Raw genomic sequence first — 17,500 nt, forward strand, 5'->3', positions numbered from 1 at the left:
ATATTCTAAAGTCTACCACTTTTCTGTTCTTAGAATGATCATGTTGTGGAGGCTGACGCTCGTGTGGGAGAGTAAGATGTGGTGTGTGGCGGGCAGGTCACGGCCTGCGTACCTTCAGGCAGGACCCACACTGGTCTAGGGTTAAGCAAACTTGGTTCAGAAAGGTTTCTTAATGTGACTCAAGACAGAAGGTGTTGCGGGAAGGAAGTTTTGTCCATGTCGTCAACAGATTTATCTCAGATAAAACAAATGTTTCTTCAGCAGATGATGATGATGATGTGAACGTGGATAGACATTCTCTCTGACATTGCCTGCTGGCGAGGCTCCTGCTTCTTACAATAGATATATTGATTTACGTTCCTCCTTCCTTCACTAGGCCGTCAGTCTGATCCCTGGGGGCAGTTCTCCTGCCCGTCCGCAGCGAAACACGGAAAATGAATTAATTTCTGACACTTTGTAAACTGTCTTCATGACTGTAGGGTCTCCAGTGAATATCTACAAAATATGAATTTAGTTGATGATTATAAAGATGCGCGGTCGTTGTGTGGCTTCTCTGAGGTACGATGAAGCTTACAGACGCTTGGCTTCCGTGTCCTCTTATAAAGTATGACGTAATGATTTGTACTTTTTAAGACCTGTATCTGGTAAATATTTTATATTAGACTGCAGCTCAGAAAAGTCAATGCTTATTTTCTTATCAAATTTACATTGATATCAACTTTTTTTTTTTTCATCTAGACGATATCAGATGTTCGTGACCTAGCACTCTTGATCGTCGCTTCGTCCACCTCCGTCAGCCTCACTGGTGTCATGGCACCTTCACTGGTTCATGAGACCTGGCCCCTGTGGTTGTAAGGTCCACCGAGAGTGGCTGTAACGAGGAGGGAGGCCGGCAGGCCAGACGTTCGTCAGTATCTCACTACACGAGCGTACGAGATCCTCCACCAGCAGGAGAGGCACAGTAGCAGGTACATGACATCATACCCAGGCCTGCTGGCCTCACACGGTATGGACGATGAGATTAGCGTTGCCCGCTAAGCTTATCGCTTAACGACAGGAGACTGAAGACGATGTGTGACGTGTCAGGTGTGGACGCTTGCTTCTACTGATCATGAGAGTGTTGGTTGTCAGCGGCGGTTGTCACTGGCGTCAGAACTGCTAATACCCGGCTGACTGACCCCTATGCCCCTGGGGTAACTTCCACCACTACATCCAACTATCTGGCTGGTTTTTTCTCGTAATTTGGCTGGAAAACTTTGTGTCGTGTGAATCTTCCCGTCTTTCATCATTCTCTAAACCTACCAAACGAAAATTATGTCGACAGAAACGTACCATCTAATATAATGTTTACAAGATGAATTCCAAAGCAATTACATCATTTCCACACACATATTCATGCGTCAGTAACTTATCATTGGCAAAGTCCAAAATGAAATAAGAGAACTTTGCCCCAAACTTGTCCCAGAGAAGACTCCACACTTTTCTAACAGTAACAAGAGAATCGGCTCACCTGTCTCATTGCCTTCCATAGTTGCTCTTGCTGTGGAACCCAACTTGTCCACCGAGGACGAGACTAACGTCCAAGTCAAAGTGTCTTCACCTCGTAAATGGAGATGGTCAGGGTTACTGGCTCCCAGGTTATCGTGTCCGTCAGATATGGTGACTCTCACACATGTTCCCTTACGTAATGGCTGGTGATATATAAGTGTGCGGTAATGCTGGCAGATAGCTTGATTCACTTGTTCCTCCGGCTTCTGCCACACCTCACTGGTGCCCGTCTCTGGGGTGCCAGTACTTAAAAGTTTTCAGTTGGACTCGGTTGTTATTGCTCGATTTAAGTTGCTGATGATAAAGTTCTTCATGTGGGTAGCATAACTCTCATGCATACTCATTAATAGTTAACAGTTTAAGACGTAGATGCGTACACATTGCACAACTGGCTGGGTCCCCCGTGCACTTGGTGCTTCCGGATGCTGGTGACACGTCCCTCCTCTTTGACGGCTGGAGGGTGACTGAGCCCCAACACGCTGCCTGGCACTGGCCACTACTTGGCTCGGGTGCAAGCGTTGCCAGTGAGAAGTGCCACTTGCTCCATGTCACATAAACTGAATTTTGTGACAAGAGGTTCAAGCAGAGACCCCTGGCGCCAGCACGCATCTTGGGGACGTGAGCATGTCCCTACAATAAGGTGATTAAACCGGAATCAAAAGCCATAATCCATCGAATTCAGTGTCTCTGTCTTTTACTAAAGCGACGTCAACCTTTAATCTAGTTAAAGGGACCCATTCCTTGATTGTGTTTTATCTCATAGTTCGAAATTCCCTGTTGTCCTAAGGAAAAGTGACGTCACTGGAATGTACGGGGCTTCATTCATTAATCAACTTCCTTTCAAAAGTAAGAACATGAAGACGGTTGAGGGCCGCATGCAGGCTCTGGGTCGTGTAGGGCGAGGTGTGAGGTAAGCCACATACCTCCCCACTTACAGTCGCATGAGTTATTGATGATTAATTCTATCTTTCATGACACGAGTCTAAGTCTCACTTGTTTGTGACCCTGAGCTTCAAGAGGGCTCAAGGGGTGTCCTCCAGCCCAAGGCGATCCTTCACCAGAGGAAGAGTGTCCAACACTCGAGCAGAACAGCTAGTGGTGGGTATGATCGTACCCCAGGAACCCACTACCATCCAGGCCTTTACTTGTGTACTTCACACTGCCTCACGCGGTGTTACTGTAGCCTCGCTATCACCATCACTCTTGATTCAGTTTGTGTCGAAATCAGCGACTACTATGTCGTGCACCCCTCGTTCATCCTGTGAGTGGCAGCGCAAAAAGGAAGACGGAGTTCACATATAGTTCGGCCGCAGATGATTATTACATAAGTGGTCACAAAGTTGGTTCATCAAAAAGTCAATACAAGTTTAGAATTTTAGATATATTGTTATCAAATTATTGTACCATTTCTTGCAGAAAGTTTAGGAGTATCCCTAAAAGGCGATGTTTTTTCACAGTCTCGAACATAATGTTCTGATCTGATTATCATCTCCGGTCAGGACAAAGCGTCAATAGCACCTTAGTCTAGGATCAGTCAAGCAATGACAGCATCTCGCAGTCTGCTGACCTTGTTGCTTGCCGCATATGCATGTTTTACTGATCATATTTCCTTATGATGGAAACTTTTATTAGTGCCTATTTGCCTGTACGGCCGGCATCACTGTCACTCACCCCTGACCAAGGCACCAATGTGCACCCTCGTCAGCAGCATCTTTTTCAACCAGCAGCAGCAGCAACAACAACAACGTAGTAGGAGCAGCGTAGTAGGAGGAGCACCAACGCAACAGGAGGAGGAGCAGCAGCAACGTAGCAGGAGAAAGAGAAGCAGCAACGTAGCAGGAGGAGGAGCAGCAATAACGTAGCAGGAGGAGGAGCAGGAGCAGCAACGTTGCAGGAGGAGGAGGTGCAGAAACGTAGCAGGAGAAGGAGGAGCGGCAACGTAGCAGGAGGAGGAGGAGGAGGAGGAGCAGCAGCAGCAGCAGCCCCGATCACTGTCGACATCCCAGTAGAGCCAGTGAGGGTCACCACCACTGTTGTATATCCCAGAGGGTCAGGACGAACACATGGGAGAGGCTGCTGTCATCATGGCTCCTGGACCCTGGCCCTGACGGGGTTCAGCAGGGAGGCGCCTTTCCTGTTCGTCTGGGAGTGAATAATGTGGTCTATATCCCGGCGTCACTTGACGGGATTTATATGATAGAACGTTAGGGAGGGATCAAACGTAATGACTAAATGTTAAGTAGTGTCATGTTTATGTATACAGAAAGAGAAACATGACAGAAAACAACATTCGCTTCACCCTTATATTCCTGCTTCGCCCTACTCTATGTGACCATCACCGGCATTCCTAATATACTTTAGCCGTTACTAGATCTTTCCTTTTACGAAACAGTGGAGGGCACCAGGGAAAGAGTGGAGGGCATCAGAGAGATGTTTCTTGAATAATTTCCTTGCAGAGATAACACTGACTTATGTACCGTCTTGTGTCGGAAGAATGAGGGTGATACACGAGGGAAACCTCACACATGATGGACGAGCGTCCACTGTTCACATTAATTATCCCCGTGGGTAGGGGGGGGGGTATTTGTCCCCCCCCGCCCCCACACACGCACACGACCCTTTCGTTACCTGCCTCCGTGTCACTGGTGGAGAGACAGACATGTTAATATTCTTCACGTTACGAGTGATTATGATATCATGAAGGTTAGTTATAATGTTAGCCGGATGTATATATACACTTCTGACACGAGGGAACTCCTCGTTTACTCTGACACTTACAAGAATTAATTTTTTAGTCAAATAAGTTCAGGTCACATACATACATACATACATACATATACACACATTCTCATCATCCGCTCTTGTACAGATAAGGCGGAACGAAAATAAAGCTGACTAATCCAACTTTAAATAATCATTACCAGCAGACACTGGTACGCACGCACCTTGTATAAACCTTATGTATAACTTTTATACAGTAAGATGTATGATGCACAAAACTCTCGATTGCTCTACGAAGACCACAAAACACAGTAATTAATATTCACCACTTACGCATACGTACACAGAGTTGACATGTTGATTCAATCAACAAACAATGATAATGATGTAATATAAGATCTGTCAGACCTACCATCCTGATGTTTGTGTGAGATATGAATACACTACACATACGAGACCCCTCCCCACACAGAGTTCCTGACATGAACATATATGAAGTAGACAGCGGCTGAGGGAGAGAGAGAGAGAGGGAGAGAGAGGGCGTCATATATAGACTAATGAGCGATGTGCCACGGTCCGCGCCCCACGGGACGCCCTTGAAGGCGCCCGGCTATGGATGTTGCTGGCACACCTCCACCGAGATATATCAGTCCCAGACAGATAACCTGTTTATCACCAGACAGAGACTGTAAGTTGTTTGCTGCAGATCACCAGCAGAGATTTCTAACACCTTTTGGGCACAGTGACACCAGCAGGTACAGGCGGGGTGCCACAGGGAACATGGGGTGCACGTAGAGCGAGGGAGGCACGTAGAGCGAGGGAGGCTCGTAGAGCGAGGGAGATGAGGAGACTTGGTTAGTAGTAGTTGCGGAGGAAGACGGAGCTGATGATCATGCTGAAGATGCCTGTGGCTCTCAATTTGGTTCTGTAAGTCACCTTATGTATTATTGTACTCTCTATTCATGCGTGAGCTGACCCAGTCTGTAATGTGTGTATGTTTTTGTACGTAAAACATGGGCCATCTTTGTAGCTTGTTTATTATCCATCTATCGCTGTGTTGTTAAATACACTCATCTTTTACGCGTACCTGTAATGTCTCGTCTCAGCTGGAGCCAGTGGGATGGTAAGTAACTTGATGAATCTAATTAGCTATTTAAGTGATAACTTGTGCTGCCTGTGTCTGTGCCTGTCATCAACTAGGCCACGTCGTAAATGATGAACTAATGTGTGACATCATTACTGTGTAATAGCGACATGATATGTATGTATGTGTATATGTATGTAAAGTATATATACAAGATTTTTAGGTGCTCATGTCTTAGAAAAAGACGTCTACTGGAGTTTTGTTTATTGTTGGACTCCTTGGAAACATATGACAATCAAGATCTGGGAGACATATATGTCTGATGACCACGTGTGGGTTCTCGTGGATGTGGGTGGGAGTGGCAGGATGTTGCTGTGTGACATGAACGTCGGAACATGTCTGTACAGGGATGACGTGCTGAGGGCCATGTCTCTCTACTTCTTCAGTATTTATTTCGGTACCGATCCTTCCCACCATTTCCATTCCTCATAACATTCAGGTGTATATTACCCATAACCTTCTGTCTGATCACCAGCCATCTGCGCTCATCGCTGGACGTGCGCATCCAGCAAGACCCACGTCACGACACGTTCGCACATCTGCTGCAGCAACAGGTTTCCTCCTAACCTGTTGTCAACACAGCTAGACGCGCTCCGCAGTGAGCTCTCAGCCGCAGTGTCTCGTGTCCTCGCCAGCCTGTGAGTGTGATCCGCCCTCCTTCAGGAGTCTTGCTACCTCCGCCGCATCCACCCTGAGCGATGGCCGGCCCCAGGATGCCACTCCAGGATGCTACGTGCAGTTCCAACGACTATGATATGCATGTAATCAACTGAGATGCAAAAGTGTCCACACAAGACGTCGATCTGCATATTGATAACAAGTCGGTCGGTATTTGTGCTGCTGTACAAGTTACCGCCACGCTCGTGCGCTCATCACGGACGGGGAACTTACGGCCTGACGCGGCTCGTGCTCTCACCACGGACGGGGAACTTACGGCCTGACGCGGCTCGTGCTCTCACCACGGACGGGGAACTTACGGCCTGACGCGGCTCGTGCTCTCACCACGGACGGGGAACATTTGTGTCTGTAATCATCCGAGTACACTGAGCTGGGTCACCTCTGCCACACGAACAAGCAACTTGAACCTTCACTATAAACACCCAGACCCGCTGGCTCTCTCTCTCTCTCTCCACACACACACACACACACACACACACACACACACACACATATATATATATATATATATATATATATATATATATATATATATATATATATATATATATATATATATATATATATATATATATATATATATATATATATATATGTACACACATAAAGTGACATGCCACATGTATATTCTTGTATAGAAAAGTTCTCAGTTTTCTATTGGGTACAAAGGTAGGAGTGGCAGCAGAGCGCGGGAGGCAGCAGAACCCAGGAGGCAGCAGAGCACGGGAGGCAGCAGATACCAGCGCTATGTAATAGCAGGTAAATGTGATGCTGACCTTTGAAGTAAACATATCACAATACAGGTCACTGTTGGATTAAACTGAAGCGACGTCTTAGTGATGCGCCACCATGTTAGGGACCGATGTTTATGCTAGGGAGGGAAATATGTGCTAGGGAGGGAAATATGTGCTAGGGAGGGAAATATGATTTTGTCAGAGGAAATTCCAAGTAATAGTCACGTGTCATCCGGGTTCACATTCATTTGTAACTCTATATACGATGGCAGGTGGTGCCAGAGGCTCAGGCAGGTTAGGTCGCAGGATATGTGATGATAACTCTTATTATTGTGAACCATCTGACTTTGATGTGATTCCTTATGAAATAACATGATGTGACCTTCAGCATACATGACGAACAAATGACACATCATTGATAAAAGACATAAACCTTCTCACCAAATGGAAGTAACATTTCCATACAACTCTAACTGTTCTCCAGTACAGCTTTCATGATCCACTCTGGCTATATAACAGCTCCTGCACAGACGAGTACAACGAGAGAGAGAGAGAGAGAGAGAGAGAGAGAGAGAGAGAGAGAGAGAGAGAGAGAGAGAGAGAGAGAGAGAGAGAGAGAGAGAGAGAGAGAGAGAGAGAGAGAGAGAGAGAGAGAGAGATGTAGGGTCTTTCTGGCTTAAGACTTGGCCCTGACCACCAAAGATAATATTCATCTTTGTTATGAAAGTCAACGAGAGGCGTTGGGAGGGCAGCATTGTTCGTTACCTCACCTTCATCATCCACACAAACGTTTTCTCCTGCTTTCCTTCCCTCCCATCCTACCTCCTGCCCATCGTATTACCTTCAAACGGATTTTCAGCGAGATTACACACACACACACACACACACACACACACACACCCATGCAGGTCTAAAACAACCAGAGGCCCAGTCCTCATCCTCTGTTCTTAACGCTACCTCACTAATGCGGGAAATGGCGATTAGTATAAAAAAAAAAAAATATATATATATATATATATATATATATATATATATATATATATATATATATATATATATATATATATATATATATGGCTATGTATGTGTATGTATATGTATGTTTATGTGTACATGTTGATATGTATATGTATATTTATGTATATGTACGTGTATTAGCTTGTATATATATATGTGTGTATATGAGTGGATGGGTGTTTCTTCGTCTGTTTCCTGGCACTACCTCGCTGGCACGGGAAGCGGTAATTAAGTATGATAAATAAGATATATATATATATATATATATATATATATATATATATATATATATATATATATATATATATATATATATATATATATATATATATATCCAAATTATGTACCTGATCATCAGCCGTGGGTAAAATACCTTCACAAACGGTGCCATAAACATCTTTGTATGGGATCGTTAAGGTAAATTACTGCAGCGTTCACGGAGGCATAACGTCAGATGTGGATGGGGCAGCCTGGCATTACAAGCCCGTGTTAAGGCTAAACTACCTCCGCTGGGGATGATGGCCTTGTGGAACTCCGCTCTCAAATTAAATTGCATTTTCAAATTGGTTTCTCTTTTTTTCACCAACATGGGAAGTATTTACATATGTGGTGTGAGTGGTAATTGGACGGTTGATGTCATGTACTTATGGTCTGTTCATAGCAAGGCGTGGGCGACTGTGTGGGGGAGTGTAGCGTGGTGTGGATCACTGGTGTTGTCCATCATGTTGATAGCTCACTACACCCAGGACTCAGGGGCAGCCTCCCTACACCCATTACCCAGGGGCAGCCTCACTACACCCAGGACCCAGGGGCAGCCTCACTACACCCAGGACCCAGGGACAGCCTCATTACACCCAGGACCCAGGGACAGCCTCATTACACCCAGGACCCAGGGACAGCCTCATTACACCCAGGACCCAGGGGCAGCCTCACTACACCTAGGACCCAGGGACAGCCTCACTACACTCAGGACCCAGTGACAGCCTCACTACACCCAGGACCCAGGGACAGCCTCACTACACCCAGGACCCAGGGACAGCCTCACTACACCCGGGACCCAGGGGCAGCCTCACTACACCCAGGACCCAGGGACAGCCTCACTACACCTAGGACCCAGGGGCAGCCTCACTACACCCAGGACCCAGGGGCAGCCTCACTACACCCAGGACCCAGGGGCAGCCTCACTACACCCAGGACCCAGGGACAGCCTCACTACACCCAGGACCCAGGGGCAGCCTCACTACACCCAGGACCCAGGGGCAGCCTCACTACACCCAGGACCCAGGGACAGCCTCACTACACCCAGACCCAGGGACAGCCTCACTACACCCAGGACCCAGGGGCAGCCTCACTACACCCAGGACCCAGGGGCAGCCTCACTACACCCAGGACCCAGGGACAGCCTCACTACACCCAGGACTCAGAGGCAGCTTCATTACACTCGGACTATCTTCCCTGGGAATCCTTTACTTTGATCAGATATCTCTAAACTAGCAATTTACTTCTGTGTGGGCGGTGTGATATGTGGGCAGAAAGACGTGTGGGCAGCGTGAGTGTTGGTGGCATGTTGTATGGGCGGCATGATGCATGGGTGGCATTGTTGGTGGAAGGCATGGTGTGTGGGCGGCATAGTCTGTGGGCAGCATGGTGTGTGGGCGGCATAGTCTGTGGACAGCATGATGTGTGGGCGGAATGGCGGCATGTGGGCGTGAGCGTGTGTGGATGTGAAGGTGGGATAGTGTAGGGTTCACACCTTCCTCTCTCATTCCCCTCCACTGTCGCTGCTGCTCGTCTTGTTTATCTCCATCCATCTGCTTCCAAGTAATCAATTCGCTCTCACACCACGCGATGGAAAGTGCCATTCACCCCCCCCCACCCCCCCACCTCCCCTCTCCTCCCCGGATTGTGTATCCAATCTCTGTGTGTCTATTTAGGCTCATGTGGGGTGAAGGGTTGGGGGTGGGGGAGGAGGGGCAAAACCCTTGTAAACTCATTTCGAAAGTGAACACATGGTCGCTGCTTGCCGATCATGTAAATACGAAAACGAAAAAATCATTGATAAAATGTGTGAACAAATTTTGCAGTGAAAATTGTGTCTTCGTATCCGCATCTAAAACCAGTTTGTGGCTGTGATCTTTTCCTGCTCTACCAGGTACAGCTAATCTTATCTGAAGACCTGGCCTCCTGCCCTGCCATATCATCACCAACATGACGCTCATTACCATCATAACAGTCATCATCATCAGCCACTCACCCAGCAGAACGCTCCTCCTCCTCCTGGTCAGGACAGTCAGGTCATCCATGATGACAGTACGTGATCCCTACCGTCAAGATACGTGATCCCTACCGTCAAGATACGTGATCCCTACCGTCAAGATACGTGATCCCTACCGTCAAGATACGTGATCCCTACCGTCAAGATACGTGATCCCTACCGTCAAGATACGTGATCCCTACCGTCAAGATACGTGATCCCTACCGTCAAGATACGTGATCCCTACCGTCAAGATACGTGATCCCTACCGTCAAGATACGTGATCCCTACCGTCAAGATACGTGATCCCTACCGTCAAGATACGTGATCCCTACCGTCAAGATACGTGATCCCTACCGTCAAGATACGTGATCCCTACCGTCAAGATACGTGATCCCTACCGTCAAGGTACGTGATCCCTACCGTCAAGATACGTGATCCCTACCGTCAAGATACGTGATCCCTACCGTCAAGATACGTGATCCCTACCGTCAAGATACGTGATCCCTACCGTCAAGATACGTGATCCCTACCGTCAAGGTACGTGATCCCTACCGTCAAGATACGTGATCCCTACCGTCAAGATACGTGATCCCTACCGTCAAGATACGTGATCCCTACCGTCAAGATACGTGATCCCTACCGTCAAGATACGTGATCCCTACCGTCAAGATACGTGATCCCTACCGTCAAGATACGTGATCCCTACCGTCAAGATACGTGATCCCTACCGTCAAGATACGTGATCCCTACCGTCAAGATACGTGATCCCTACCGTCAAGATACGTGATCCCTACCGTCAAGATACGTGATCCCTACCGTCAAGATACGTGATCCCTTCGGCTATGATATGTGATTCGTCCCAGCTCATCCAGCAGTGGTGCTGGCCACCCATATCAGGCTTGTCCTGAGATGGGTCTGTGAGATTCATGTCTGGAAATGGATGGTTGGACGAGCTATGGAACAAGTGAATGTTGGCAGTGGTGTAGAACAAGTGAATGTTGGCAGTGGTGTAGAACAAGTGAATGTTGGCAGTGGTGTAGAACAAGTGAATGTTGGCAGTGGTGTAGAACAAGTGAAAAAGTTGTGTGACACAAACTGAGATGGGGTATTATGACGGTTGACCTGCCCACGCCACGACCTGCCTGCCACTATATCAGATCCGGCTGGGATCAGACTCACTCACTGCTGAATGAAAATGCAGTTTGAAATTTCTTTTCGAAATTCCTTTTTCGGATATATTTCTCATCTGCCATGTGACAATGAATCATCGTTTTCAGTCTAAACTTCCTCAAGTCGTCATTGCTCAGTGTGGCCTTGTATCATTTTGCTGATGCCACTCCACCAGAGCAGCTGGTTCAGATGCGTCTCCGTCTCCAGCCACTGCTCCTGACCTGCCTCGTCTCAAATCCCTTCAGTGTGGCTCTTGAGAATCAACAGTTCTCAGTCACATGGGTCAAGAGCTGCTACAAGTGGCAATGTTGTAGCAAGAATCTGTCTCGATCGCCTGAAATCGATTTAGTGCCGAGAAGAGGAGACGCTGGGGTATGTTTACTGTCTGGATGCACGAGGCTGTAGTGTTCCTCGACCTGCATGGGCTGCTGGACTCACTGTAGCCACCAGTGCAGGAGGCTGCTGGACTCACTGTAGCCACCAGTGCAGGAGGCTGCTGGACTCACTGTAGCCACCAGTGCAGGAGGCTGCTGGACTCACTGTAGCCACCAGGTGCTGCTCACATACATTCACACGTAAAGTAAGGGTTCCTAACTGATGTATCACCCGGGCAATGATAACAACGCAGCTTTTCAAGTCTTCGTAAGGGAACTGAAAACAATCTGGACCGATTCTACAATATGTAGAGGGATTAAGGGAGGGAGGGATACAGACGTCTCCATCTACAACTGTACTCAGCTGAGTACTGACAGAAACAACTTCTTTTCCTCAGCTCTGAGAGAACGAAGGTCGGAACGTTAATGAGTCAAACTCAGGATACACACTGCTTTCCCCACCCTTGTTGACATGATGAAGGCGACACACACCTCAAGTAGACTCATTCTTAATCATATATTATCACGTGCTCAATAATCATAGGTAGCGAGATGTGTGGCTGATATTGTGCGAGGCAGCCGCTGGGAAAATCAATACTCACTCTCAGAGTAAAAATAGAACCCGTTGCACTATAATGTTGTGTCCGCCAGTTGTCGTCGTAACTAGGCTAAAGCAGAGTTTTTAAAGGCCTCACCACCGCTTTGTTTCTGGCCTCCCCGCCCGCCCCTCCCACGCATAGCGCCCTTCTCCAGGCGAAGCAACCAAGTTCCTGAGGCAGAACTGCAGCATCATGGCTGTGTACGGCGCAGCCTTGTGATCGCACATCCAGGTGGGCCGAAGGAGAGTCCCATCGTGGAGGCCCCGTCGACAACAACACAAATAATCTGCCTCAGTAAATCCTGTCTGTCGGCGGTATACATAGTTGACGGGTAGACTCTGGCAGTTACGAAGAAAATCGTCTTGTTGGACACCAGTCTCTTGCAGGCCACACACCGCCACCAGGGCCTCCCCGTAGATAGGAAGCTTGAGTGGAAGGAGATAAGAAAATATTGACAGATTCCTGTGATGACAGCGCCTCTTCTCGTAGGTTTGAAATCGTTTCTGAAATCCAATATCACCAGAGGTTCAGTGTAGGCCATACCTCGCATGTACGCCCGTTACATGGCTCCTGCCGCCTCGTCGCCTGATGAAATGTTGAAACCTGATAGCCTGAGCCTCGGCAGGATGATGGCGTCATAGCTGACACTTCTGAACTCCGTCGTGGCGATCAACGGTGGGCCAGGCGGGTTAACTTATCCGTCGTGGGATGCGACGTAGGAAGGGATCCTTGCTTTGTACCGAGATTTTTATACTAAGAGCAAGTGGCACATGGAATGATTGCTGCTAAGATGCTGTTGAAAACACACCAAAGTTCACCAATCACGTTATGCTTCCGTCTCACAAGGCACTGCCTTGGGGCGGCAGCAGGGAAGAACGAGATGGTTTCATTCCCCTGTGAATGTTGGTGACGCTGGAAGATTAGATCTTGAGGGTATAACAAACGTACTGTAAGTGACCTCGTGACCTACATGACAATATGTGCCCTCTCGTGGCCTGTGTGACCTAATATGTGAGTCACACAAAGATCTGGTATTCAAAGTACAGTTATGGATTCCTGGATGAGAGGGCACATCTGATTTCCTGAACTACTTTGGGTACGAAGAATCATTTCAGCTCTTCCATCTGTTCCGTTGGTGTGAACCAGGTGTTTGGTTAGAGCGGAGAAGTAGAATTTTGAATCAGTTAACAATTCAACTGACAGATGGGTGATTTTTACCGATGATTTAGTTATCTTAGCGGCTTGAAAATCCTGATGTTGACTTTGGAGTCTCTTGATGAGGAGCTCCGAGGAGGTGGTGGGTGGAGATCCTCATGAGAAACAAGATACGGCTGTGGATCCTCATGTGGAGCCGGAGACTTAGGGTCCTTATGTAGAGCATGAGGATCTTTATCAGGAAGATGAGGAGGTTGAGGGTTCTTATGAAAACAGGAGGAGGAAGCTGAGGATTCTCATAAGGAGCAGGAGGAAGCTTTACGTCTTCTTGGGTAATAGGAAGAGAATGAGGATCCTAATGAGGAGCAGAGGAGGTTGAGAGGTATCATGAAGACTACAGGTCTGCATCACGACATCTCACGTGTCATGCATGTACCAAGAAGAGCCAAAGTTTGCACATATCACGTCTTGATATTGTGCTCTGACTCCAGTAGGTCCAAGGCACACGTCAACCTCCATGTGCGTCCCGTTGCCGGTGTCATGATCTCACGATACTTTACTGTCGTGTCTCACACGACTGACGTGTACAGGGACACGCCTCAGACACCACCTAAGGAGAGACTCATGACCTGACGAGGGTGATGATGTCAGCAGAAGCCAGACAGACGTGATACTAGTAATACTTCCTGACATCTATGAGAGAACCACTTGGTGTGTCATTGTCTCGCGCCTCTGGTCCTGGTGAGTCATACCTTTACAAGGAAATTCCATGAAACTAGAATAGATCAGCAACAGGACTGAGGCACTCTTGCCTGCAGCAAGTCCATCACTTTTACCAAGATTTTCTGGGAGGAGGAGGAGGAGGAGGAGGAGGAGGATGGGGAGGAGGAAGAGGAGAAGGATAGCGTCTCTTTTAAGGAGGGAATGGAAAGTTGCTGGGTCTAGAGTGAGGTAAGACCTAAGATACAGGTTACATAGTCAACCTTACTTAACGCCTCACTTATAAAATTATGATTCATGGTCAGAGTGTTTCTAACCTTACTTAACGCCTCACTTATAAAATTATGATTCATGGTCAGAATGTTTCTAACCATCACAGCAAGTCATTCGTTTAATTTGTTTAGGTCATTTGAAATCTGAGTCAGATATGTGAGAAGTCTAGACAGAGGTTCTCACTGCTCCTTAGCATGATATATAGTTATCAATATTGCTGCAGTTATCAGAAACGACTGCTGGTGACGACCACTAATACGACCAGTCGTTGCTGCATGATGTGAGAATTGACACGAGCACGACACTGGTCTGTACGTGGCAGAGTCTTGAAATGCATCTCAGATCATCTCTAAGCTGATACTATTGTCTTGCCCCAGCAACACGGAGCAGGAGTTGTGGTCGACTACAAATGTCATTTCCTCTTCATGAGTTAGCAAGGCAACTCCTTCAAGGTACTGTCTCAGTGCCCACCAGGGAGCACCATCAGGCCAGCAACAACAACCTCCTTCCTGGCATAAGCACTCGCCTTCATCACTCTGCCGAGTGTCATATGACAGGCATGACAGGCATGACAGGCAGTAAGTTGTTGGTGAAAGTGGCAGAGTGAGTGAGGGCAGGTGGTAGATCTCATGCTGTACTCAACATTCCCTGGTAATGAAGAACCTCGGCCACGCTCACCACAGTTAAAGGATCATAAACTCTGATTGATTACACGACCATCTGAACGGAGTTGTGTGGTGGTCGTGTGGTGCCTTGCTGACGACCCGGCGTGGGTGTGGTGGTCCTGTCATGCCTCACTGATCTTGAAGTTCTCCGGTGTTTTATCTATTTCTGGTGTCTTTTTTCTGAGGAACGGAGAGCTGTTGCCTTTGGTTTTAATCATAATACTTTCTTGCTTTATTGGAGAAATACATCTGCCGATGTTATGTACCGGCCTCAGTGAGTGTATGGTACCTACATAGACCCTGCTGGTGATGTACCTGGCATGTTTGCAGCCTGTCATCACCTCACTCCTGCACTGTACAGGTTATCTACGGCAACAGCCGCAGTGGCAGTGAACAAAGAGACACATCTGACGACAGCATCAAGGTGGATGGGAGGAGGGAAGACTGAGGCTAAACCATCCTAGCATCGTGGAGTGGCTGGCTGGCTGGCTGGCTGGCTGGCTGGCTGGCCAGTTTGCTATCTGGCTGGCAATACTGCCTTACCTGTTAATCAAGGAAATGGGTCACCAGTGTCAGGGGCGCTCCTCCCCCACCCCTCCCGCTGCTCCGGGGTGTGGCACTCTGGCACTTACCACTGAAGCCTCAGGCACCTCCTGCCTTGCTCGAGGCTCATGTGTTGCCACTTGTAGTAAGGCGCACCAATACTGAAGACCCTCGCTTGTTCAACACCTCTGTAATCCCAGACACCTGTAGCTTACAGTCTCGCCAGCGCTACACACCAGTCGCTTGCCCTTCACACCCAACCTAGATAATCTCAAACATCTGTAGTTTTGCACCTGTTCATCAGTAACCTCGTACAACTACAGCTTTGTTCCATGCCATCCATAAACCTGGACTCCCGAGTTTCTGTATCCCCACTTTTCTGTTGCCCACGACTCTGTAACCCACGTCTTTGTAATCCAAGTCCCTGTAACCCATAGTGTTATCTCACGTGTACACAGGAGAATGATGATGTACAGTTGTACCTGACCATCCCTTACCCCCCCCCCCCCTCTCTCTCTCTCTCTCTCTCTCTCTCTCTCTCTCTCTCTCTCTCTCTCTCTCTCTCTCTCTCTCTCTCTCTCTCTCTCTCTCTCTCTCTCTCGTCTTTTCCTGTGTGACAAGATACGCGTCACGGGTACAGGTGGTCATGTTACAACAGTTGTGTCGAGATTATGAAAGTGTGGCTGCTTCCTCAAGTGATGACAGAGCTGCCAGTTAAGATCAGACTTCATGCAAGAGTTGAGGGTGACACATGAGAAATAGAGAGTCATCCAGTCCAGCTGTGGCACGCAAGAAGTACACACCAGATCGTCCAGTGTTTGAGCAGTAAATGTTCACACAGTATCCGTGGCAACCTCTCGTGCGCTGAGTTACGTAGACAATGAAGGCGGCACGGCAGCCAGTTAACTATGGAAAGAAGAGGTCCAGTGTGTCCTTAGAGAGAGAGAGAGAGAGAGAGAGAGAGAGAGAGAGAGAGAGAGAGAGAGAGAGAGAGAGAGAGAGAGAGAGAGAGAGAGAGAGAGAGAGAGTTCACATAGGACATTGGTTTTCATGAACTTTTAATGAAACAGCCGACGATCATGGACAGCTTAGTGTGAGCAGTTGGCAGCTGCCTCGTGCAGGAAGATGTGAGGCATCTGGCCTGGCTACGTCCTGCCTCGGTGCACCGTCCCAGGTAGCCAGCCGCCTACCTGGGTTTCATTAAACAACACTTGAGGCTAAAATGTTCATAGTTAGCGGCGAGCGGCGCCACTGTAGCCTGACAACAACGGTGGTGGAGCCACCACAGTAAAGTTCATGTTGCACATTGTTAAATTACACTTGTTTGTGACGTAATGAATGTGTGGGTGTTACACCCCATGTTAAACCGTCACGCACTCTTAGAACATCCTGATGATTGTAACACATATCACACTTGTCTTCATATTAAGACTAAAGCAGATTTATATTTGGTGTTCAGAAAACTTCTAATGATTCATGATGGTCGTTCGGTGGTTAGTGGATTACACGTCCTGATGCAGAGATTGTGGCAGAGAAAACCTTACAAACACACACACACACACACACACACACACACACACACACACACACACACACACATATATATATATATATATATATATATATATATATATATATATATATATATATATATATATATATATATATATATATATATATATATATATATATATATATGTATATATATATATATATATATATATATATACGCACACATATATATATACACACACACAGATATACACACACATACCTGTTGAAAAATATTTGCAAAAAATAGTGCAGAACCTGACCCTCCTGAGCCTGTCCTTCACCCTGACGTGAGTGACATGCTGGACCTCCTCACCTCACCCTCCGTCATCCTGAGCCTGTCCTTCACCC

At 47.4% G+C, this 17,500-nt stretch overlaps 1 protein-coding gene across 1 annotated transcript in view; it reads right to left on the reverse strand.

The window, feature by feature from the left end:
- The window catches only part of LOC139764000 (calcitonin gene-related peptide type 1 receptor-like), a 167,102-nt gene extending 165,088 nt beyond the window's left edge, over positions 1 to 2,014 (reverse strand). The window contains exon 1 of the mRNA XM_071690472.1: positions 1,511 to 2,014. Coding sequence (XP_071546573.1) covers positions 1,511 to 1,529 — 19 coding nt within the window. The 5' untranslated portion in view covers positions 1,530 to 2,014. The remainder of the gene's footprint in view (positions 1 to 1,510) is intronic.
- Positions 2,015 to 17,500: the final 15,486 nt, after the last annotated feature.

The sequence above is a fragment of the Panulirus ornatus genome, chromosome 48 (genome assembly GCF_036320965.1).
Source record: "Panulirus ornatus isolate Po-2019 chromosome 48, ASM3632096v1, whole genome shotgun sequence".
Taxonomy (NCBI): domain Eukaryota; kingdom Metazoa; phylum Arthropoda; class Malacostraca; order Decapoda; family Palinuridae; genus Panulirus; species Panulirus ornatus.